This window comes from Trachypithecus francoisi, unplaced genomic scaffold (assembly GCF_009764315.1).
Source record: "Trachypithecus francoisi isolate TF-2019V2 unplaced genomic scaffold, Tfra_2.0 Contig00586, whole genome shotgun sequence".
Lineage (NCBI taxonomy): Eukaryota > Metazoa > Chordata > Mammalia > Primates > Cercopithecidae > Trachypithecus > Trachypithecus francoisi.
This window is the reverse complement of record NW_022680749.1, coordinates 7,851,616-7,878,392: the sequence shown is the minus strand read 5'-3', so window position 1 is coordinate 7,878,392 and position 26,777 is coordinate 7,851,616. Positions and strand designations below refer to the sequence as shown.

Genomic DNA, 26,777 nt, shown 5'->3' with positions numbered 1-26,777 from the left:
GCATATGAAAAGGTGATCAACATTACAGATCATCAGAGGAATGCAAATCAAAACTACAATGAGATATCATCTCACCCCAGTTAAAATGACTTATATCCAAAAGATAGGCAATAACAAATGCTGATGAGGATATAGAGAAAAGGGAAAACTTGTATACTGTTGGTAGGAATGTAAATTAGTAAAACCACTATGAAAAACAGTTTGGAGCTTCCTCAAAAAACTAAAAATTGAGCTACCATATGGTCCAGCAATCCCACTGCTGGGTATGTACCCAAAAGAAAGAAAACAGAAGAGATATGTGCACTCCTATGTTTGTTACAGCACTGTTTACCATAGCTAAGACTTGGAAGCAACCTAAGTGTCTATCAACAGATGACTGGATAAAAAAAATGTGGGACACAAACATTCAGCCATAAAAAAAGAAAGAAATCCTGTCATTTGCAATAACATGGATGGAACTGGAGCTTATTATGTTAATAAGCCAGGCACAGAAAGACAAAGACTGCATGTTCTCATTTATTTATGGGATCTAAAAATAAAATCAATTGACCTTATGGACATACAGAGTAGAAGAATGGTTACCAGTGTCTGGTAAGGGTACTGAGGGTTGCAGAGGAAGGTGGGGATGGTTAACGGCTACAAAAACAAATGAAATAAAAAGAATGAGTACGATCTACTATTTGACAGCACAATAGGGTGACTATAATCAATAATAACTTACTTGTATATTTTTAAATGATTTAAAGAATGTAATTAGATTATTTGTAAGTTGAAGGAAAAATGCTTGAGGGGATGGATACCTCATTCTCCATGATGTATGTATTTCACATTCCATGCCTGTGTCAAAGCATCTCATGAACCCCGTAAATATATACATGTACTGTGTACCCACAAAATTTTTACAAAAGAAGTGAAACATTCTAATTAAAGACTTGAGATCTTTTCTAAGTAATGTATATACACGTTTTGTGATCTGTACACACTTACTCTCCAAATCCTAGCTATAATCTAAACAGATATGTAAAACCAGTTGTATAACAGATAAAGTAAAAAACAATTCATAAGACATTGTTAAATATAAGTAAACCAAATATCTGACCTATTACATCCTGTATAGCAAAATACAGGAGAATAACAGCCTCTTTCCTAGGCTCTTCACTGATCCAATGCCTAACAGGGAAATACAGTTTGAAAGAAGCTATTACAAAAAAGTCTTATAAAAATATACAAATTTTGACTTATTTATTGAATTAAAATTATACTATGTATAAAACAGCAAATCTATATGAAGAGTGATTTAATGAATAATATATACAATTATCTTTACAAAGTCAGGATGCAAGTTCCAATGATTATGACTACAAAATTCATATTAAACATTTCCATAAGTGATTTATTTGGCTGTTTTTGTTCGCAGTCGTCGTTTGATAATCTGGTGATCACTCTCCTTCATTTTCTGGTCCATTAAAATCTGAAATTAAAAATTCCATAGTTTTTCAAAGCTTGTAAGTGAAAATAAAAATCAAAGCTCGTTTATAATGAATAAGACATGTTCATGTGCTTAGTAACAGAAACGAATGATACATAGGAGAACTTTTTTACTTAGACTACAGATATAGCATCTTCTATAAAAATTTCTTTAAAAAATAGACTTTGTAAAAGATTCAACACTATCAAATTCTAGAAGTAAAATAACCTAGACTCTATTGAATTCAAGGCAGATATAGCTTAAAATAATTACTAAAATATTTGGAGACAAGTGCCTCAAATAATTTTTAAGAAATCATCTTTCATGGCAACAAATGTATAACTTAGAAAGTAGAAAGCACATTACATAGTAACTAAGAAAACAATTTTCAGCCAAGGGAAGAAATTATGTACTAATCAAACAGAAGCTCAAAAATGACTGACAGAATGATACTTACAACACCATGCCCTACTTTACCCTAACTCTTTACATCTTGCATTCAAACGATCTCATATCTGAAAGCTGTTGTTGCAAAAAAGGTTTCTCCTGATTTTTCTTGGCCACTTCCTTTTAATTTTTTTTTGTTTCTTTTAATTGCTTTTTAACCTTCACTTGCATCCACTAAGCAAATGCAAGCATGACAGAAAATCTGAGCTTTCCCTGTGGCAGGACATACTGTTCTGAATCAGAAGAATGAGTCATAGAGTCAGGGTGATAGCTACAGTCTCTTCCTAATAGATCCTCAAAGGCTTAGGGGAAAGGTGGGAGGAAATGGCTGAATGTCAATTTTATATTTTTACCAGGAACATTTGGGCCCAGATTTGTACAACTCTTGTGATTTAAAAAAGAAAAAGAAAAAAAAAAAGATTTTGGAGGCAAATAAGTTAAATGGTGACAATTCTATTATTGGAAATAAATTCCTCTGATGCATTTTCAAATGCAAATACATGACACTTGTATACATTAATACAGTATTTATATTTAATTAGTATAAACTTAACACATGTGAGACTAAAAGCATGACCTTTAAAGCATGTGTTTTCAGAAATCTAAAGAACTGAAATTCAAACCACTGTAAAAAATTAAAAAGAACATGAACTGTTTTACATTTATGAAAACGAAAATGCTAGCTTACCACTTGGCCTGATATATCAATAGGAGATGAAATTTCAGTTGTGTATAATTTCCGTTTGACTCGTTTTGGTTGAGACACATTTTCTTTACTTGCTTCTACATTTGAGAGCTTTGAAGAGCTCATTGTTTCAATTATCTTCTTTGCTATAAAATAAAAATGTCAATTCGTTCCTGAAATAATTTTCTAACTGCAAAGGTGGTTTGAAATCCTTAATAAAGATGGTTTGAAATCCTTAACAAAGAATGAACAAACACAAACTAAAAACACTGCAATACATATATGGTGAAAGGGCATGAACAGACAAATCACAAAGAAAAAAAGTAAATGTCAAAAAAACATGAAATAATGATCAACAGCAAAAAAGAAAGCAAATAAAGTATCATTTGATTAATGTTCGATGTATTAAAAAATCTCAGGCATCTTTAATGACTTGGAAAATGTTTATGCTATGTTAAGCAAAAAAGCAGGATATACACATACTGGATCATGCAGTATTAAAAATAAGGTGGCAGATGATCTACTTCAATGCTCATGCATAAAGTTATGCACAATGAGTACTGCGTGAAAAGACTTCGTAAACCCTTTACTTGGAGTCCACATGCAAGTGGACAGAAACCAAAGTGTTAACAGCTGATTGCTTTTAGGAAGTAGAATAGGAATTTAAAAATTCCTTACTATGTACATTGCTTTTTTTTATTTTAATAGAAAATATATTTCCATCTGGGAAAATTCCTGGATAGAAATTCACACACATGTGGTATCAAATATATATTTTTTTAAATAGAAAAAACATTTAAGGAAATAGACTAAACTGAGAGACTACTTGTTATTGGGCTTGAGAGAACTGAGTCCAGGGATCAGAGGAACCAATTAAGACAACAAACCAAAATGAAATTAACAACCCAGCTTTTTAACCACTTATTTCAACAGTATATGCAAGAGGCTAAACCTGAGAAAGCACCAGCTCCTACCCACCCTCTTCTATAGTTCCCCACAGAATAATACAGATCAGCATAGAAGTGGTGATCATTTTACCACCCAGGCAGCCCCAAACAAAAGGCTCCTGCAGTTTTATAGACTTCAGGGCTCGAGGTTGGAGGGAGCTATACGTGAAAAAGTACCGAGTTACAGTAGAGAAAAGTGTCTTCAAGGTTCCCCCTCCCATTCCCCTCCATAAGAAGGCCTCTACCAAAGGCCTCAATAAAGAGGCTCTGAATGGAGGCACTCAGGCTAAATATGCAAATATGAGTAAGAGCATGACTAGCTTCGGGGCGGGGGCTGGATCCTTGACTATTAACTCCCTTAAGAGATTATAATGCACTGTCTATGCATTAAGTCTGGTGTGGAAAGGGAGGCTTGTCAGGTAAGTCTTTGTAATTGCCTATGGTACAGCCTATAAAAAACCAGAAATGTTTAAAACTCATATATATGTTGGCCTAGAGCCAAACTCATCACTACTATGTGCTAGCCACTGTACTAAGAGCTGACAGTATGAACTAGACAAGACATTTTGTCCTTGTGCAGATTATATTCTAGTGTAAAAGATAAGAAAGCAAAGAATTACAGTTTAAAAAGTGCTAAGACAAAAAATAGGAATGAACAATAAAGATTAAGTGATGCTGGGGATGAGGTGTAGTGAAAGGCTGATGAAGGAAGGTGTCTCCCTAATAAAGTTGCATCAGCTATGAGGGCTCAAGTGTAAGAGGGCAGCTATGAGAAAAGCCAGAGTGTGTTCCAGATAAAAGAAAGCACTGGAAAAAGAGAAAAAAATCAATGATATGAAGGTAAGAAAGAAGCTGGCAAATTCTAGGAACTGTCAGAAGCTAGCAGGATTGAACCTGGCTAGTTATCAAACCGTAGAATAAGAGATAGACTGGAGAGAGTCAGAAATCGGGTCATTCAGAAGAATGAGAAATCATTATAGGATCAGAGGAGTAACATAATTCAATCTGCACTTTGAAGAGAACATTCTGTCACGTATGAATGGATGGGAGATGACAAGAGGGGCAAGCTGGGAGACCAGTGATACTAAGTGATGGATTAACAGTGGTTACAAGGAGCAGCAGAATTTTAAGAACTAATCTCCATTTTTTCTTTTCTCCCTATATTTCCAAGTGACCCCAAACAACAAATATGTATTACAGTTACAGTCCAAAATATGGATATCTTATATTTCTAGAAATAAGTAAAAACAAAAAGAAAAACGGGGGAAAAAAAAAGTATGTCAAGTGCATTGGTAGGGAAGCTGTTAAGGAACCAAGTCAATGAAGTAAGAGAATCGTTACCCTTACCTGATTAGGTACTTATTATAGCTACCTACCTCTCCTTGAAAATACATTGCTTTTTAATATAAAAGTAGTAATCAATAAGCCTAAAGGACTCTAAAGAAAAGATGTCCCTCCTCTACAAATTTAGACATTTAACAGTTTGTTGTTTGTCCCTCCAGATATTTTATCTGTTTATACAAACACATTTTTTAAATGTATTTTTTAAATGTATGTAAATATACAAATGGGTCTGATAGGTCAGAAGTTCCCAAACTGTGTACTAAGGCATGCTGCAGCAAACCTATAGAAGCACCTCAGGATATTTTCAATCTTCAGGGAAAACAATGATGCTCAATAGCCCAAGGTAGTTCAGTTTCAAAATGATACTGAATTACAATTCTTTTGATTATGACATTATCTTTGCAATCTGAATTTTCAGAAGCTGAATTTTCAGTAGTTGTTTGGTCTTAAGTTCTAATGCATGAGACTGCTAGTGGTTCTTTGGGTGCAGAGGCAAAATGGAAATTAATTACTGAGACATTAAGGGCACTGTGAACCAACAAAGTTTGGAAACGTCTGTGGTAAGTTTTCACAAAAAGTATTCTCACACAACCTATTTGATTCAATTTAACTGCCCCCTGCTTCTAGTTCCTTTACCTCCCTATACTCCTCACTCTGGTCTCTAATTCATCCTATTGCTGTCACTCAGGTAACCTCACAAAAACCCACTCCTCCATCTCACCCCTAAGATAGTCCTTCCACATTCTACATGCCAGATGCATACTGCTGCCTGTAACTGCATGAACATTTCCTACATTTTTCTGATACTCCACCTGTGTTAAAACTATTCCTTCTGCATATGTGCACACACACACGTGTATATATCTTTATACACAGGTATCAATATGTCCACATTATATTATCAAGAAAAAAAGCACTAAGCATACTGTTTTGCAGCTAAACTCAATAGGTATTTATGAAAATATGTGTTTTTGACATATTATACATAAATAGATAGTGTTTACATATGCATAGGAAAAAACACTAGAAGGATATATACCATAATACTAATACTGGCAAACTTGTCCAACCCACCTTATTTTGTTGTTGTTTTTGTTCTATTTTGTTTTGTTTTAGGCTTTTAGCAGCCTGAAGCCATGGTTTTTAGTTTCTGCCTCTAGTGATAAGCAGAAAACAGGGATGAGGAAGGGGATTTCCTGGCCCAATCAAAAACAGAAACTAAGAACCCATGACTGTATTCTCACCTTTGGACACCCTAGAGAGTGTAATCCTGCCCACATTTCAATACACAGGGTAAATCCCATCTCTCCCATAAAAATCTTCCCAAAGCCCCCCAATCAGAGTAGCTCTTTTCCCTCCAATACTATCATACCTTTGTTTGTACCCCTATTACTATATTAAGTAGCATGCTCTGGATCAGTTACTTAAATATTGCCTTTCTCCTCTACTACATAGTGAACACCTAGATCTATCATCCTTTTACATGTTTCTTCCCACACTACCTAGTACAGGACAATGCCTATTTGAAGTATAATACTCACTGAACAGTTGTTGAGTTTATATATCAATTAGGTATTAAAATGTACCCTACATCTAACAAAAAAAAAGGTCATTACATTAATTTTCTGCAAACCTTTTGATTGAAGAATTGAGGGAGAATGTTGTAAGAAGTCTCCAAATTTCTGTAGTGTTCCTTCTTTTTTCTTAGTGGCCAGGTTTACACCAATTATGGATGCCTGACTCCGTAAAGAATATGTTTTCTTAGATGATGGATGTGTAGGAACCTAATAAACAAACATTTTTTGTTATTGTTGATGAGAAGTGTTAGAAGGAAACAGTTATGGCCATAGCTGAACTAAAGAGGCCAGAGACAGGTTATGAATTCTCAGGTAGGAAACTTGAGATTTAGTATATAAGGATAGGGATAAAAGGGTCAGACAACGGCAAAAAGAGTTTTTCAGGCAGAGTGTTAAAGTCAGAAGTAAACACATAAAGTAGCTGCTACTGGCCAAATGCTAAAGGTTATATCTCAACTGAATTAGACGTATAGGAAAGAGAAGATAAATGAGTTATAATGGAACACAATTGGATTTCTGGATAATTGCTATAATTTTGGACAAATTAAAAGACACACCTTTTGTTCCTTTTTGAAAGAAGGATTTCTATCATCTGAAACAGGAAATTTCAAATTAGTTCTGGATGTAGCATTCTTCTTATTTTCACATTTCACCAAGTCCTAAAAATAATGAATTTTAGCACCAGTTAATTTCTTGATAATATTTTCTTTCTTTAGATTCAAAAAAGAAAATATGTAAAAAGCTATATTATCACTTAAAACAGTGACCCTTAACCGAGGGCAATTTTGAATTCAGAGGACAATGGCAATGTCTGAAGTTATTTTTGGTTGTCTTTGCCAGGCAGAAGGGGATATTATTGGCCACAAGTGGGCAGAAGCCAGGAATGCTGTTAAATATCCCTATAATGCATGGGATAGCCCTTAAAACAAAGAGGTATACAGCCTAAAATGTCAACTGTGCTGGAGTTGAGAAACCCTGATTGAAGGTGTGAATTTTTCACATATATCACAAGTAATGAAATTACATAAGCTAAATGAAAAACATGGAAGGAATAATATCTTTTATTTGAAATTGAGGTTTAAAATACAGCATAGCAATATACCTACCTATTGCCTAACTCCCAAATAATATAAGCATCTATGTCTAAGTTCTCTCATTGACATCTGACAATATCAAAAATAAAAACAAAACTTCATATAACCACACGTAAAATGTGAAAACTTTTAAAATATTATCTTTCTTCTCTACAACATGGGTATGGTATCTTACTCTTCTTTTCCCCAAATAACCTCATATAGGACAAAGCCTTTACAGATATACTCACTGACTTGACCTGCTGCAAATTCTAGTTGAACCAAAGACAAAAGGGGATAAAGGGGGCAAGAAGAGAAGCAGAGAAAAGATCATGACTGAACCTCAGAATTTGAGTTACAAAGCAGAAGTTACAAGGGTCATTAGAAGCAGATGCCATGACAGGGAAAAGACAGATGGTAATCACAGGATGCAAGTGAAAAGAGGCCATGAGGCTACCTCCACACATAGAGGTCAGTAAGGAGCTCTTTGGAGTCTTCACTGGATTAGAATATAGCCTGTCCGGGGGCGGGGGACTAGGAGAGGGATAGCATTAGGAGAAACACCTAGTGTAGGTGACAGGTTGATGGGTGCAGCAAACCACCATAGCATGTGTATACCTATGTAACAAAACTGTACATTCTGCACACATACCACAGAACTTAATAATAATAATAATAATAATAGTATGTGGAAGAAAAAAAGAAAATAGCATTGCATAAATGATTTTCATGGGGGCCCATATACTTAGTTTATTACAGCAGTGAAGATGTAGCAAAATCAGTTAAAAAATTTAAAGTTTCTACATGATGTATTTACAACAATCTGTAAATCTTTTCTGAAATAGACATGAAGGATATATGCCAATAGTAAAATTAATAAAATATTTATATTTTAACATTCTTGAGAACTACACTCGGTGTTTCCTTCTTGGTTGAAAAAAAATGGATCAAGAAAAAGCCAACTAGATGATGAAACTCAGTGTTTTAATGGTATTTTTAAAAATTAAATATATGAAACAAAAGTTAACTAGTAAGACTCCACAAAACAATCTCTCAAGGTGTTACATGTGTAGCAGAAAAACTGTGCTAAACAATATTCACTCAGCAAAATTATTGCCAGACAGCCAGCCTCAGGAGTATGGTTAATACTATTTCTGCTCTTCCACCAGCTTGAAAATATACTACTCTTTAAAGAAGTAAAAGAAAGTTGAAGAAAAAATATTTTGCTAGAGAGTTTGTAATTAGTTTTAAGCTTAAAACAAGTTACTTTAAAAATAAATATTACTATTTATTATGTATCTGCCACTTGCAGAGCAAAAACTAAGCATTTTAAACACATTAATCCAGTGTTTCGAAAAGGAGAAAACAGGATCAGAAACCTTATCTGACTTGCCAAATCTCCACAACTAGGACACAGTAAGTTTGGCAACCCTTCAACCACGAAACTGCAGCTTAAGAGGTTAACAGCTTTTAGCCTACCACTACACAGAGGCCCAAATTTTAACATTGGCTGATGAAAAAAGGATTTCTCTTTTAAAACTTGCTATGACCATAGAGACTAAAGATTTTAGTTAAATGACAAAGATTATACTCAAGCAAGTTAGCCATTTCAGTTTCTCTGATTTCTAAATAACCCCCTTTTCTTTTCCATTACAGGGAAAGTGACTAAGTATGAACAGGACTGGTATACTGAAATGGCTCTCCAGTAAAATCCACCATCATTTGATGTATTATAGTTCAACTGAAGCAAGGGATAAGCTATATCTTTTTTTTTTTTTTTTTTTTTTTTTGAGGCGGAGTCTCGCTCTGTCGCCCGGACTGGAGTGCAGTGGCCAGATCTCAGCTCACTGCAAGCTCCGCCCCCGGGTTTACGCCATTCTCCTGCCTCAGCCTCCCGAGTAGCTGGGACTACAGGCGCCCGCCACCTCGCCCGGCTAGTTTTTGTATTTTTAGTAGAGACGGGGTTTCACCGTGTTAGCCAGGATGGTCTTGATCTCCTGACCTCGTGATCCGCCCATCTCGGCCTCCCAAGGGATAAGCTATATCTTTTAATATACATAGCTTTTCATCTGAAGACCATTAAACCACAGTAATATTCTTTATTTTTCTGAGACAGAGTCTTGCTCTATCATCCAGGCTGGAGTGCAGTGGTGCCATCTCACCTCATTGCAACCTCCACTTCCTGGGTTCAAGTTGTTCTTCTGCATCAGCCTCCTGGGTAGCTGAGATTACAGGTGTGTACCACCACTCCTGCCTAATTTTTGTATTTTTAAGTAGAGACGGGGTTTCACCATGTTGATCAGGCTGGTCTTGAATTCGTGACCTCAAGTGATCCGCCAGCCCCAGCCTCCCAAAGTGCTGGGATTACAGGCATGATGGTCACCATGCCTGGCTCATAGTGATACCCTTAAAGGGTATAAAATATAGCATAAATTGTGATTTTGGTCTCTAACAGCAGTGCCTATGAACAGGAGGGCAATATAGCACCATTTAACTCTATACTGTAACAGCTTTATAATAAGAGTTGTTTGTTAAATATACTCATCAGTTAAGTATTTACCTCCTCCATTTCATTACTCTTCCTCTTCCGAGCCTTGGGAATCTTAACTGTCACTGGTGTGGTACAACCAGGGTGTTTCACTGCCATTTTGTTTGGCTGTAAAGGTGTAAACTGAATCTCTAATTCAGGTTTTGGAAATCGAGTGCTTTGATCATTTTCTGTTGACACTTCACAAGAGTCAAGGACTACAGACCCATCCTACAACAGGATTTAAAAGGAAAAATATTATTTGTAGAGTATACATTTATAAACCACAAAGAATTAGTTCTCTCAAATGCCTATTCAAGACAATGCATCAGGAAAGACAAAAAGTGTGCTAGATCACAGCAAGACAGAAAGATTAAGTTATCATCTACCTTCTTCAGGCTCACACATGGTATGTTAAAATTAGGGGCAACTTAAGAGATCGGTATTTCCCAAACTTGTATGATCATAAGAATTACTTACAGAATTTGTTTATAAGACTCCTGGACCCTACCACAAACCCAGTAAATCAGAAATCGCCAAGGGAGGAGGCTGGGATTTTTGACAAACAGCCTGGTTATATTAAAGTAGGCTGCAAATACTTTGCTACTCTTCCCATTGAGAGATGGAGTCTCTCATTCCCCTCTATTTGAATTTGGGCCTTATAGCCAATAGGATGTGGTAGAAATAACATTATGGTCATCTAAGGCTCAAACATAAGAAGCATTACAACTTCTGTCCTGTCCTCTTAGAACACTTTCAGGACACTCTCCCTCAAAATGCCCCATCTGAGACCAGTTGCCATGCCATGAGAAGTCTAATCCACAGGGAGAGGCCACAAATTAAGTCCAGGGGAAGTCCCAGAATCAACTACCAGTTAAGTGAATTAATCATTTTGGACTTTCAGCCTGGTTAAGCATATCGATTACATGAAGGCAAGAACAATATAAAATAGCCTAACAATATGATTCCCCAAACTGTGGAATATACAATAACTGCTGGAATTAGAAAATTGGAACCAGGAAATTAGGACAACATACATACATTTATGGAGAAAGAAATGTTCCTTTATATGTGTTTGTACATGCAATCAAGAATTAAGCCTTGTTTATGGATCAATTTCAAACTTTTCTCTGAAATTTATGATTTGTATTAGTCCCCAAGGTCAGTGCTAATTATTTGAAACTACTAATAACTGTCGAGGAAAAACCAAGACAAAATGAATGGCTCATGTTATTTTCCCAGATTAAAATGTCCTTCTTAGTTGGCCATGGTGGCACATGCTTGTAGTCTCAGCTACTCAGGAGGCTGAGGCAGGAGGACTGCTTAAGCCCGGGAGTTCAAGTCCAGCTGCCAGAGAAACACAGTGAAACCCCATTTCTTTTCTTTTTTTTTTTTTTAAGGCTTTTTCTTCCCATTGTCTGCTTAATAAGCTTCTATTCATAAGATACAATATGGCATCACCTTCTTTAATCCACTTCCACAACCACTCAGGCAAAATTCATTTCATCTTCCTCAGTGTTACTTATAGTACTCATTTTATATTTCTACTATAACACTTAGCCCATAAGTAAAATCAAACAAGTCAGTCACTTATGTATCTACCTTACACTCCTTGAGGATGACAATCATGTCTTATTGATGTTTGTATCCTCAGTGCTTAAAAAGGTTCCCAACTCTGAATGCTCCCAATAAATGTGTTTTAAAAAGAAATTTAAAAAGTAATTTTATCTTCAAAAATTTTAAGTTAACATAGAATTTTTATCTATTTCATATCCAACCTCAGAATCTCTATATTATCCAAAGTTATTCACAGAACCCTAAGCCCAAAACAATTAAGGAAACTCATGAGTTGTTATTGAAGACTGGTGACAAAGCTATTAAACGGATACAATTCCAAAAAATACTATTTAACACAATGCTTATTAAAGCAACCTTTTATGACAGCAAATTATCCCTATTTTCTCTTTCGTAGGATTTCCTATTTCTGACCATCAAGTTTGCTTATATTAACAGATCTACTGCTTTTAAGATGAGATTAACATCATTTGGGGATATGATCTCCCAAAAGAATTTAACCTCTCCTCAAAAGCCTCTAGTTTCTTTCACACAACCCAGAGCGCATAAAGCTAAATTGTGTAGTAAAGTATCTTCAGCAACTGATTATATTACACTTGCAAGTGTTATTTAGTAATAGTGGATAAAGAGAATCAATAAGTGGACTGTGTTGCCAAATACCCACCTCTACTTTATTTCTGGAAATTTCAGAACTTGTCGATTGAGGTTCAGTTTGAAGTTTGTCAGGATCTGCTGAACTAATACGTCTGGGCTTGATATCCATGATTTGTGTTTCCTAAAGTAAGGCAATATTAAAGCCACAGGGCAATGTAACCTGAAAATATACTGAAAACACTTCACATAAAGAATATAAAATCAAGATTTGTGTGAAACTAAACAGTGGAAATAAGTAAAGACATCTTTAATGACCATCTAGCCCTCCTACTTCTCTTTCATCCTCAGAGACTCAGGAAAGGCTGGGTCACTTTCCAGTTTATTGACTCTGATCTAAGGAGAAATCTGAAAGACTGCTTGCAACTTCCAAGTGTTCTGCACACATTCTCTTGCTTTACTTTCATTGTAACTCTGAAGGTAGGTCTGGCAAGAATCATTATTCCTACTTTCCAGATGAGGAAATAGAGAACCACACACATTAAATGGCATGGTCAAGGTGTGTACTGAGTAAGAATTGCTCAGTATCCCAACAGTTGCTTTTGATAACACAATTTTGAAAAACTAGAGGCTTCTCAGGAATGCAACTATAGCATTAGAGTATAAAAGACCATAAGGAAAGCTAAACCTTTTCTTGCAGCACATTCTTCATCCCATTTTCTCAGTCATAAAGTTCTATTTCTAAACTCTACTTAGGTAATTTATAAAGAAATATCAGATTACATTTTAAAATTTAATAAACTGTACACAGACCTCCTTATCACAGCCATCAAAATCAAGTCAAGTAAACGTCTTATGTCACCTCCCCATTACTGCCAAATAAGAAAGACTCTACTGAATTCATAAAAGGGAAAGTAGCAGGTATTGATTTTCTACTAGAGTAAGAACTGTGCTACTTGTTTTACAATCTTCATTAATTTCACAACTCTGTTAGGAAAACACTATTATCTGTTTTAGATAAAGATCAGAAATGATAAGTAATTTTTCTCAAAGGTCCCAAAACCACAGCGACAGGAGTTGATACCTAGTTTTTCTGAATTTCTACTCTATATTATTAAACAACACAATACTACCTCTTTTTAAAGCAAGTAATCTCTCTTACATAGTCTTTTGATGTGACACACACATACATATTTTTCCTGTTGTCTGAAGGCTTTAGAGCAGCATATTTTTAAGTACAGATTATTTACTCCAGAAAGACTAGCTTCAGATATACCCAGATTCTATTTACTATTTACTATCTCTAAAAGGCAATTCTCTCCTCTTTCAGGATTTCCAGTTCCAAGGTAATATAAAAGTAACAGCTGAATGACTCATGTCTCTCTACCCTTAGGCTTACTTTCAAAATAATTTGTACTTTTATAAAATAAAGTTAAGGATGGGTCCAAGTATTCAAATCACCAAGAGTTCATGTTGAATCACATATCCATATTTTAAAGGTAGATTAGGGACTAAACCCATAAATTGTTGATTTTCTAATTACTCTACCTGAGAGATATAACCAAAATATTGGAGAAAATGCTACATCTCAGTCATTGACTGACAAATCAATCTCAATGATAAATTTCAAAACTCACAATCATGAAAAATCTCCACATTTTAAATACTCTGATTCCTTTTTGGTCTATTGAGACTTACACTTTTTTATCCTTTAAGAGTTAGTCAATTAAGTAATTACTATGTTCAATTAAAAAGGCATAGCAAAAAAGACTACTGACTATTTTAGAAGTCTCTGATATGATCCTTCTTAGTTGTTCAATTTCATTATCTTTCTGTACATTACTGGATATCAGGGCTTTTAGCTGTATTTCTAAAGCTGCAACCAGTTGATCTCGTTCTTCTCGCCACTTTTGAAGGTCACTATCTTTCTCTGTCAGCTGGGCTGTCAGTATTTCCTAATCAAGAAATAAATAAAATATTAAAATCAACCTTGATATATTATGAATCTAAGAACGTTTAGAAATTATTACATGTAACACCATAAATATAGCTGCAAACAAGATTACATAACAAATTAGTCTAGATAAAATATTTAATTATAAAACAAAATACATATCATTTTATAAATGTCCATGTTATTTTTATCCATATTCCATCTCATTCCAAAAATCAGTTTACTGGTAACTTCTTTCAATACAATTATAGGTATAGCTTTCAAACTAGTATCAACATTTCTGCCAATATTTGGAAAATTAGTGGGTAAAATTACAGTAATAGCAACAAACAATAGAAAAATGAAAATAGAAAACAAGACCATTTACAATTGGTTCAAAAATCATGAAATACCGATAAAGAAAATGTGTAAAACCTAAATATGAAAAACCATAAAATATTGCTGAAGGAGATTAAAGAACACCTAAATAAATGGAGAGATTGGTCTGTGTTCAAGGATCAAAATACTCAACATTGCTAAGATGTCTCCTCCAAATAGATCTATAGAGTTAAAGCCCTTTTAATCAAAATTCTGGTATGTGTGAATGTGTGTGGAAATGGAAAAGGTGACTCTGAAAAATTATATGGAAATGCATATCATCTAGAATACTCAAAATTATTTTGAAAATGAAGAACAAAACGAGAGCAATTATCTATAATTTCAAGTTGGCACATTAATCAAGTCAGTGTGTAAAGACAGATAGAGAAATCAATGGGACAGAAGAGACAATCTACAAATATACGGTCAACTGACCTAAAAAAGTGGCAAAAAAATTCAACGAAAGGAAGGACAATCTTCCCAATAAACGGTGCTGGAACAACTGAATAGCCAAATGAAAAAAAAAAAAAAAAAACCCCAACCCTAATCTTACATTACATACAAAACTAACCCGTGGGCAATTGATTTATGACAAAAGTGGCAGAATAGTGAGAAAGAAACAGTCTTTTCAATAAATATTTCCACGTCAATTGGTGGTAATTCACATTAAAACAAACATCAAGAGCTTTGACCACTATCTCACACCAGCATAAAAATCAATTCTAGTATCTAAATATGAAAGATAAAACTTCAAAGCTTTCAGGAAATAATATAACACACCATCTTCAAGTCCTTGGGCTTCATAAAGAAAAATGTTAGGACAATTATCTACAATACTATAAAATTATCTACAATAATTGTAATATCTACAATATCTATAATAATAATGTATGAGAACTCCTACTCACAAAAAGGCAGTAAGAAAGAAAGAGCAAACTAGAGATAGAAAGAAGGTACTTGCAATACATTACAAAAAGGGCTTCTATCCTGAAAACTATAAAGAATTCCTACAAATAAGAAGAAGCTAGACAATCCAACAGAGAAACAGGTAAGGGAACTTGTATAAACACAGCCAATAAACAAATGAAACAATCTTCAACTTCATTGGTAATTAGGGAAAAGCAAATTAAAACCATTTTAAAAACTGACAATATACCTTGGTGGGACTATATAGCTACTGCAACAGTAGTTGAGGTATAAATGGGTACAACTGCTTTGAAAATCAGTGCAGCATTCTACTAGAATTTCACATACATATACCTCATCATCTAGCAATTGTCTTGTATATATATATACAACAGAGATACATGTAAATATGCACCAAAATAAATGTATAAAAATGTTTATAGGAAAATTTACTCATAACAGCCAAAACCAGAAAACAATCCAAATATCTTCAACATTAAAATGAATTAGCAGTGGTTTATTCATACACTTAAATATTCTGCAATGAAAGTGGACTAACTCCAGATACATGCATGGAATCATGGATGGATGATTCTCACAAACATAAAATAGTGAATGAAAAGAAGTCAGGTACAATCAAATGTATTCATATATTTCAATTTACATAAAACCCAAAAACAGACAAAACTGAAGTGTAACACTAAAGAACAGATTAGTTATTACCACTGGAAAAGAGGCAGAAGAAGGAGCTTCTGGGGTGGAGCAGTGTTCTACTTCTTGAAATAGGTATTAGTTAAGTGGGTACTGGCTTTACAATAACTCATTGAACTATATTCTATTTGCTTTCCATGTTACTTTTACATCAAAAATTAACATTACATCAAAAACGTGTTTCCTAAATATGGCAGACACATACACAATCTAAGTATGATTATAAAGAAACATATGAAAGAAAAGAGTAAACTAGTTTTCCCTAGCATTAAAAATTCAAAGTGAGATTATTTGCTGGCATTGCTACCAGAGAAACCACTGGTTTGGAACTGGAACAACTATGACAGCCTTCTGTTTTGATTTTACTTATTGCCTCTTACTACTGGGTCAGGAAGGTTCGGTGATAGGTATACAGGAATTCTATGTGCTAGTTCTGTAATTTTTCTGTAAAGAAAATGATTTCAAAATAAAAAAGTAAACTTTTTTATGGGAGCAAATTTATGAGGACAGAGCATTCAATGGTAGACTCTCTAGCTTCAGAAAGGACACATACTTCAACCAAGGGCTTGATTTCTGGAGTACAATACATGTATGGTCTGGAGTTTAGCAAGTGTGCTGGAAAGTTTAGCTCACAACAGTCTCATTTTAATAAAAACTGGCCAACTCTGTTCAATATTCAATGTTAAAAGCAGCTTTAAAGCTAGGGAGGAAAAAAAGTGGAAAAACCGTCCTTACCTTATTGAAAACTAACATTCCAGGCCAGGTATGATGCATAGTGGCTCACACCCATAATCCCAATACTTTGGGAAGGTGAGGCAGGAGGACTGCTTGAGACCAGGAGTTTGAGACCAGCCTGGGCAACACAGCAAGTCTCTGTCCCTACAAAAAATAAAAAATGTACCTAGGTGTGGTGGCATGTGCCTGTAGTCCCAGTTACTAGTCCCAGTTACTTGGGAGGCTAAGGTAGAAGATTGCTTTTGCCCTGAAGTTTGAGGCAGCAGTGAGCCATGACTGCACCACTGCATTCCAGCCTGGGTGATGAGCAAGACCTTGTCTCTTTAAAAGAAGAAAGAAAAGGGAAAGGGAAAGGGAAATGGGAAAGGGAAAGGGAAGGGGATGGGGATGGGGAAGGGAAAGGAGAAAGGAAGGGAAGGGAGAAGGAAAGGGAGAGGAAAAGGGAGAAGGAAAAAGAGAAGGATGAGGAGAAGGAAAGGATGAAGAAAAGGAAGAAGGAAAGGAAGAAGGAAAGGGGAGGGAGGGGAGAGGGAGGGAGGGAGGGAGGGAGGGAGGAAGGAAGGAAGGAAGGAAGGAAGGAAGGAAGGAAGGAAAATCTTCCAGTTTTTATAGGAAAGTTTAACTGTCTTTAGTCAAATGCAGTCATAAAAAAAGGAAATGCCAACAGATGACAATATGATACTGCCAAGTTACTATTTTTACAGACACTAGTTTTTCATTTTAAAATATTTGTTGCTCAATAGCTTTCCTCGGATTAACAATAACGTTTAGCTTCTTTTTTCTGATTGCCAACATTGCATGTCAAACAGACTAAGTGCCAATTAGAAAAAAAGAACAGGCTAAGACAGAATCATTACAAGAGCTACAGCTGGTAAACTGTAGGTTGTTTTACAACTGAAGGTCATTTCTACTATATATACAGTCTTTTAGAAACTATTTAGGTGACTTTATGTGATAAAATGTACACAATATTATAATCTACAGTTCAAAATGCAAAAAGTTTTAAAATAGGGACTACTCCATAACGGTCAAAAGGAAGAGATTTTTAACTTCAGTATCTAGACAGTAAGAAGCAATAAGGTATTCTCTCAACATGCTAAATCAACTGAAACAAGTTAAAACAAGAACATTAGTGAATGTCAAGATAAACTGGAACAGAAAAGTTATCTTATAAATATGATAACCTGCCTTTAAAAAACCAAAAACAGAAAACCATGTAGAAACTGGAAATTCCAGAAATACATTTAACACACCAAGGAAAGCAGGTGAAATACATCAAAGATACAATTGTTACTAACCACTTCATTCTGTTGCTTTAAAAAACGCTCCCTGTCTTCAGCATATTTTTTCATCTCTTTATTTCGTATATTCTCTGCTTCTTTCGCTTGAGTGATAAGCATCATTTTTTCTTCTAACCATTTCTCTCTATCAGCATTATATTTCTGTTCAGACTCCTATATATATAAATGGTATAAGTTATTATCACATGCCTACAAAGTAGTCAATATATGCTTCTATGACATTTTCATACAATCCATTACTTTTCACCTCTATAAAAACTTTAAATGTTTTACTTTAAATAATGACAAGATCAAAGTTTCAGATTATTTAAAAATAATAATAGTAACTGGTTTGCTTTCCTAAACACATTTCGTTTATAAGTTTATTTTGCTATGAAGTCCATTTAAATACTTTTATCAGTGACCTTAAGAAAAAATAAACAATTCAAATTTCTGAAACAGTTAAACTGACTCAAATCTTCCTAAATGCCAAAGCAATAAAAAAGGCTTTGTTTATGGTGGTCATTTCTAACTGGATAGTTTTAAAAATAAAATATTCCTGGGCCTACGAGATGCCAAATAAAAAACAACTTGTGCAACAAGGTATTTATTAAAAGAACATCCAGAAGAGCTGGACAGAGAATACTGCTGATCAGTAATTTTCAAACTGGTACCACAGATTCTTTGGGTTCAGAGGCATTTAATATTATATATAAAAAACCCAAGTAGAACTTAATTTGAAATAAAAACAGTAATACCACTTAAAAAACTTCTAGGCTGGGTGCAGTGACTCACGCCCGTAATCCCAGCAGTTTGGGAGGTGGAGGTGGGCGGATCACGAGGTCAGGAGATCAAGACCATCACGGCCAACATGGTGAAACACCGTCTCTACTAAAATACAAAACAATTAGCCGGGCATGGTGGCAGGCGCCTGTAGTCCCAGCAACTCAGGAGGCTGAGGCAGGAGAATCGTTGGAACCCAGGAGGCAGAGGCTGCAGTGAGCGGAGATCGCCCACTGCACTCCAGCCTGGCGACAGAGCAAGATTCCATCTCAAAAAAAAAAAAAGAGAGAAAGAAAATTTCTAAAATCACTGTATTACAAAGTATGGCAGTCCATTCCAGGATTACAAAGTTTATAATCTACACTAATGTGATTATATCATCTTAGAACAATGCAAAATACACAAATACTTTTGAATGCAAACATTCCCAATATGGTTGATACACTTTTTTCATAATATTTATTTTGTTCTAACTGCTTTTGGAATTTCACAATGAAAAGGGTAAATTTTAGAATATATAATATGTAACAAAAAAAGTAGTTTTTTGTATTTGTTTTCAGCATATGATTAATGTACAGCCAGAATTTTAAAAAAAATTAGATGCAGCCAATCTCCCAAAACCATTATTAATATGTTTCCTTCAATCCCACAGCTTCTGTTATGAATGCCACTTCTCATAAAACGTACAAAATACAACAGTATTTGGTACATTCCATGAAAAAAAGTTTCCCCCATATGTTGTATGTTAAAGCTGAACAAGAAAAAAAAACACACACAATAGAATATCTTCTATATAGTATAGTTTATATGTATGTCAGTGTTCAGATATACAGTTCTATTCCAATTTAATAATTAAACTTTGAAGAGATTTACAGTAATCAAAATAATTCTCCTGATGGTCATTTTCTCCACAGCAGTATTTGATGAGTAAGAAGTTTAAGGAGTAGAAAAATAGGCACAAGGACATTGGAAGCAGTGGTCTGAGAATTACACATGTAAAATATAAAACTGAGGACCCAATCACTATATTTCACTGGCACTTAATAGGTTGTATCTTGGAATTTCTTCCTCATATCATTTCAATGTGCCCTGAAAAGTTATATTTACATATTAACATTTGCCAGGTATTATTTCACCCATATCTAAGTTAATTACAAAATATAAAATACTGAATTCTCCTCTTATTAGAAATATAATAAAGACAGATACATACAAACATAAAAACATATATAAAATCATACCTGTAACTCATCTTGAAGATTACTGAGCTTTCCAAGCACATCTGTGTTGTCCTCATGTTCTTTATTTGACCTTTGACTGTTTTTGGTTTCCAAATCATTGCACTTTTCCTTCCATTTTTCCAATTCTGATTTGAAGACATAAAATTATGTTTTAAAGTATATGCAAAAGTTATACCATGTAGAGATACACTTGACATGGGCTGCAGACACAAATCAGTAGAGCCCAGATAAAGAACACAGACCAAGATGGAACTGAGGCTATTCTACAGTTTAACTTTTAGGAGTTCTTACTAAATTCTTAGTGAAGAGGAACTACAGGGACTTCTCAGGAATCCAATGAATAGTATTCACAGTACAGTATAATAAATTCATTGTCAACCTTATTATATAGAAAACTTCATGCAGTTCTCAAGAAAAAAGTTTCCCATGTCCATGAGAGTGGCTAGAAAAGTATGAAGTCACATAGACTCACTGTCCTCATCCTCATCACAATTTCATTCACCAAAATACAGTTATAAAAGAGTTTTAGGGTTTACAAAGTACTATTACATTTTTTCATCTCATCTTATCTTGACAAGAATAATGTACAATATGAATCTTCAAGTTAGATGATTTTATGTGCAACAGTATATATGGCATTATCATCATCAACCACATTTTACAGATGAGGAAAATTAGGCTGAGTATGCACAAGTACCCTGTCAAGGTTATATATAAAATGGCATAGACAATTTCTTAATTCTAAATTTCTTGCCCTTTCTACAAAAATCACACATAACTTTTTTATTTGCAAATGTTCTATTTTTCCATATACTCTAGAAAAACTGATGGTATTCTGAAAGCAATGAAATCAAAGTATTTATTGAGATCAACATACAAGATAATGCTAAAAGCCCGACAAAGGTGAAACTCAGTTCAAAGCGTACTCTCAACATCTAGGGAACATTGCAAGTTATCATCCATAACTTGCAATTTATAATTCGTTAAGTTATCATGGACTGTCCTTACTCCTTCTTTACTGCATATAATTTTACTGAAACAATTTTCATCACAGTGGAAAATGACAAGTAATAGGACATTCAAAAAACACCAAATACTTTTCCATTATGAATCACTGTAAATACATACTACTTTAACAAGGGAAGCAATCTAGGAAAATTTTTTTTTAATGAAAAAGTATATTTAGAGAAATGTATGCAATCTTGTTTTACCTGTGGCCAGCCTTTCAACTTCCTCTAATTTAGCCTCAAGCACTTGATCTTGTTCTACCTGAGTTTGTTCCTGTTCTTCTAGTGTCATTCGCATGTCTTCAATTATTTTCTCTTTAATATTTAGATCTAAAAATTGGGGGAGAACACTTTTAGAAATTAATAGCCTCTAGATATCCAATTTTTCTTAAGTTCTTCTAAAATTAAAATACATTTTTATTAACTGTAATAGAATATTAGTTCCATATAGGCAGAAACTTTGTCTTATTCATTGCTATATCCTCAATGTCTCAACAGTACTGGTATATATGACATACTAAATATATATTTGGTGTAAAGATGGATGCTTGGATGACTGCAAGAGTGGATGAATGGAAAAAAGTTTTTTCAGGTAAAATTAACAATTTCTAATACAATTAAACTATTCCAATATAACTATTACTATAAACATAAATCTTAGGATTTAGGGGAAAAAACATTATTTGGCAAAATATTTATTTTCAGTGTTAATATTCTCCAACCAAACTAAAACCTTTACCTGCTAAAACTATAAAAGCTCAATCCCAATTTGAACTATTTTTTTAATCTCAAGTAGTTACTTTTTCTAGAAAAATATTCAAACATTTATTTCTACTTTAAATTTTTATTTAAAACCAGCTCCTCAGAAATAGCTTTTGAAAAGCTAGTATTAACAGCCTTCCTAAAAGTGTTTCTGGCCCTTGAAGAATGACTACAGCAATTACTTGTAAGTAACTCTATATTAACCCTGTCTGAGGAAACAGATAAAGAGGGAAGATCAGTTTGTCGCCTCTGGTGATGGCACACAGTAGCAGGGCTCATTTCAGAGAACTCTTACCAACTATTACTGATGTCAGAGGTGATAAAAGTTATAAATACATAGCTCACTCTCAGGCTGCTTTTAGTAACACAAATACCCAAAGATGGCTCCCTCAAAGTGCACATAAAGCAAAGGTAAAACAAACTAAACAGTAAGAGAAAACTGTATGAGCAGTTTTTAGTATTTTTCCATTGATGCAGGCTTTCAGTATGCTAGTAAAACAGAATTCCTCCTAGGATTAAAGTCACCTTCATATTATCATATAAATCTTTTTTTTCAAAAAGCATGATTTTCAAATATATTCATATTACACAATTAATTATAATTTTATTCAAATAATTCCCTCCCTCTTACACTTTGCATTTTTGACTCTAAACAGAGGACTAGAAAAATAATTTACAAATCTAGTTATCAATTAAAAAATTTCCAGAACACCAATGATAACCTCACTAATGGCTAGTCAACTATTATTTGAAAGCTAGCAAACTAGAGCAGTAAAGGCAAAAAGATAATTATTTAATCAGCCATTGACTCCAGTAATTTACATTTTATTTCAGGAAAGAACCCCAAAATAAACAACTGATAAAATGGAAAATAAAGCAAAGTAAAGAAGTCTGAGATAGATATCTCATCATAGCTATCTAAAGATATTATCTAAGGAAAGCTATGAGCAATCATAGTGAAATAAATGACTACTAAATGAACAAGCAATCAAGTGCTGCACATTCAGCACTTGCTTACCATCCCCAAGAAAATTAAAAATATGTTTACCCAAAAACTTGCATATAAATGTTCATAAAAGCCAAAAGTGGAAACAACCCAAATGTCTATCAACTGATACATAAAATGTGGAATATTATTCAGCCATAGCAAGGAATAAAGTACTGATACATACACAATATGGATGAAACTTGGAAACATTATTCTAAGTAAAAGAGTCAAACACAAAAGGCCATATATTGTATGAACTGACTTAACATGAAATGTCCATAATAGGCAAATTCATACAGACAGAAAGTAGATTCGAGGCTGATAGGAGCTGGAGGGAAGAGGTAAATGGGGTATGATGGCTGATAGGTACAGGGTTTCTTTTTGAAGTGACAAAAAAAGTCACTTTTGTTCACAAAAAAAGTGAACATTTTTGTTACTTTATGTTACTATAAACATACAGTAATTAGATAGTGGTGATGGTTGTACAATTTTGTGAATAGAAAGTACTAAAGCCCACTAAACTGTATACCTTTAAAAGGTATTTTATGTTATATGTATTAGATCTCCATTGTTTAATAATTCAATATTAAAGATAGGTAAGTGAAAGGCACTCCGTAAATAAATAGAAATCTAGAAGGCAGGGAAAGCCTTAAAAGTTAAAGACATAGTTTTGTTTGTTGTCTGTTTGTAGAGAAATGTCTCATACACAACTAAAATCATAGGAGCATTTTCTCTCTAACGGAGAAAATAAATAAAAAAAAGATGATGACATCTTAATCAGGAAAGCTGCCAGAGTAGCTGAGACTCACTCTGAGAGAAAGGTGGTAAGTAGTACATAATAGATCATAAAAGCTGAGACAAGAGAATTTCAAAAGGTGGGAGGAGCTATAGATTACCTTGATATTTAGAAAAAATATACATACAATAAATACAACTTTATAAACATAACTGAGGAAAAGAAGAGTGTACAATAACATCCAAACAATAAAAATAAAAAGGAGGGATTGCAAAATGCTGACAGATTTTTAACATATGTAGGTTACAAGTGACTTAGAAGCATAGAAAAGGTAGAAGTCAGATTAAAATAGTCACAGTAGGCCTATACCATACTTCTTCGTATTTGGCAAAGAAAACAAAAATTAAAATATGATAAAAACTGTAGGGCAACCTAGTCCAAGGGTAGACTTTTCCAGAATATCTAAGATGTGTCCACATTCACCAACAGGGACAAGGAGCCAGAGTAAAGGGGAATCCTAAAAGAGAGCTATGAACTATTTCCTATGAAATAGGAGATGTTTAGGGTGACAAGGCCTAAGAAAGGCAGAAGAAAAGAGTACTGTGTGCAGAGATATATTTTCACATCCAAGTTATCCATCCAAGTTAACCCCACCAATGTACAAGTCAGCTAAATAAGTAATAATCTGGTCGTCTTACCCTTTCTTTTGTTGCCCAAGTACAAATAACATGGATTAGTAAAGAGAGTCTGAGACTTAAGAGTGAAGCACACCTGGGTTCAAATCCTAGTTCTCTCACTCACAGAACAAAGAAGTTAAGGGGTAATGAGGAGGAAAGGAGTCTGTATCATTTTAATAACAGAAATATGTATCATCTATAAAAGAAATTCTGTGGCCGGGCGCGGTGGCTCACACCTGTAATCGCAGCACTTTGGGAGGCCGAGGTGGGTGGATCACCTGAGGTCAAGAGTTCAAGACTAGCCTGGCCAACGTGGCAAAACCCCATCTCTACTAAAAATACAAAAATTAGCCAGGCGTGGTGGCCGGTGCTTGTAATCCCAGCGACTCGGGAGGCTGAGGCAAGAGAATCACCTGAACCAGGAAGGCGGAGTTTGCAGTGAGCTGAGATTGTGCCACTGCATCCAGCCTGGACGATAAGAGCGGATCTCCATCTCAAAAAAAAAAAAAATAATAATTTTGCAATATTTCAAGCAACAAATCAATACAATCTGAGTAATAAAAGCGTAACTCATAATTCAGCACCTAGGATTTGAACATAAATTACTAAGCAGCTTTTTAAAACTTCTTTAAATATACATTTTCATTTTAAAGATATTTTATTTGAAGTTTATTCTTTACACAATTTTGTCCAGAAATCTACACCATTCATTGTGATCTATATAAAACTTTGGCTTTATTTTTCACAAAATACTGGCCATTACAAGAAATCAATGTTGCTTTGACTATTTATTTTAATTTTCTAAGAATAAGCTTTAAGTTAATAAATTATTCATTAGTATCACTACTTTTCTCCTTTAATAAAGCTGCATCTTCCGTTGCCCTCACTTCACTTCAGAATTTTCAAAGGAAATGTTAACCAATTGTCATTGCAACTACCTATTTTGTAATCATTTTAGTACTGGAAGTGATACGGGAGGCAGGCAGGGAAGTGCTGGGTACAGAAAGGCAGGGTCCCTGGCGAGGGCTCCACCTTCAGGCCTGTGCCCACAGACCTAAGTGAGGACAGGCACTCCTGTTTTCACACCCAAGTGTTGCATTTTCCAAGACCACCCTGGCCTGCCACGCCCCTATCCTGTGCCTCTAAAACCCCTGAGACCCTGGCAGGCACATACACAAGCAGCTGAACGTCTAGAGGAACACACTGGCAGAAGAACACACCAGCAGATACCAGCAGATGCTGGCAGGCCATCTACTGTGAGACGACACGGAATTCAGTTAGGGACAGTCAGAGGAGAGTCCGGCCGCCCAAGGGAAGACCACCTTCCCGCTCCATCCCCTTCTGGCTCCCCATACATCCGCAGAGAGCTACCTCTACTCAATAAAACCTTGCACTCCTTCTCCACACCCACATGTGATCCGATTTTTCCAGTACACTAGAGCAAGAATCCCGGGATACAGAAAGCCCTCTGTCCTTGAGATAAGGCAGAGGGTCTAACTGAGCTGATTAACACAAGCCACCTGTGGATGACTAGGCTGAAAAAACACCCTGTAACACACACCCGCTGGGGCTTCAGGGGCTGTAAACACTCAACCCTAGATGCTGCCATGGGGTCGGAGCCCACACTCAAGACCTGCCCGTCTGCATGCTCCCCCGCTAGGGGTTTGAGCTGCAGGGCACCAATGAAGCAAGCCATAACCCATCGCATGCCCTGCAAGGGGAATAAGGGAACTTTTCCCGTTCCAGAAGTACAGACTTGTTCCTGACCTTTGCATGCTCTCTCATACTGTTGTATAGCTTCTTCGACTTTCTGATTATTTAACTGCTCCTACAAATTGAGAGAATATGAATTAAATGCAAATTAACTTAAGAACACAATATTTAACAGTGGATCTTGAAAACAGGGCCCAACATTAAGTTTGAAATCAGTCTCCTATATAGCTGGTATACCAGCTGGTACCAGTCTTCCAACTTTCTTTCATCTTGGAGAAAAGGGTAGGGTGAGAGCAAGGGAAAGAAGAAGTAGAGATTGCAGTGAGCTGAGATTGCAGTGAGCCAAGATCACGTCACTGCACTCCAGCCTGGTGACAGAGCGAGACTCGGTCTCAAAAAATAAAAATAAAAATAAATTTAAAACCACTTTATACTTATTATTATATATTTTTTTGAGATGGAGTCTCCCTCTGTCGCCCAGGATGGAGCACAGTGGCACAATCTCAGTTCACTGCAACCTTCACCTCCCGGGTTCAAGCGATTCTCTTGCCTCAGCCTCCTGAGTAGCTGGGATTACAGGCACGTGCTGCCATGCCCAGCTAATTTTTGTATTTCTAGTAGAGACGGGGTTTCACCATGTTGGTCACGCTGGTCTCGATCTCCTGACCTCGTGATCCGTCTGCCTTGGCTTCA

General features: G+C 35.1%; 1 protein-coding gene across 4 annotated transcripts in view; it reads right to left on the bottom strand.

The window, feature by feature from the left end:
• Positions 1-503: 503 nt before the first annotated feature.
• KIF20B (kinesin family member 20B) overlaps positions 504-26,777 on the bottom strand; it is a 70,770-nt gene continuing 44,496 nt past the window's right edge. For all 4 annotated transcript variants that reach the window (XM_033215975.1, XM_033215976.1, XM_033215969.1 and 1 more), the window contains exons 23-33: positions 26,139-26,199; positions 21,413-21,538; positions 20,202-20,326; positions 18,196-18,351; positions 14,013-14,189; positions 12,308-12,418; positions 10,102-10,299; positions 7,026-7,127; positions 6,525-6,675; positions 2,604-2,746; positions 504-1,471 (exon numbers count right to left, since the gene is read on the bottom strand). In XM_033215975.1, coding sequence (XP_033071866.1) covers positions 1,394-1,471; positions 2,604-2,746; positions 6,525-6,675; positions 7,026-7,127; positions 10,102-10,299; positions 12,308-12,418; positions 14,013-14,189; positions 18,196-18,351; positions 20,202-20,326; positions 21,413-21,538; positions 26,139-26,199 — 1,428 coding nt within the window. In that variant the 3' untranslated portion in view covers positions 504-1,393. The remainder of the gene's footprint in view (positions 1,472-2,603; positions 2,747-6,524; positions 6,676-7,025; positions 7,128-10,101; positions 10,300-12,307; positions 12,419-14,012; positions 14,190-18,195; positions 18,352-20,201; positions 20,327-21,412; positions 21,539-26,138; positions 26,200-26,777) is intronic.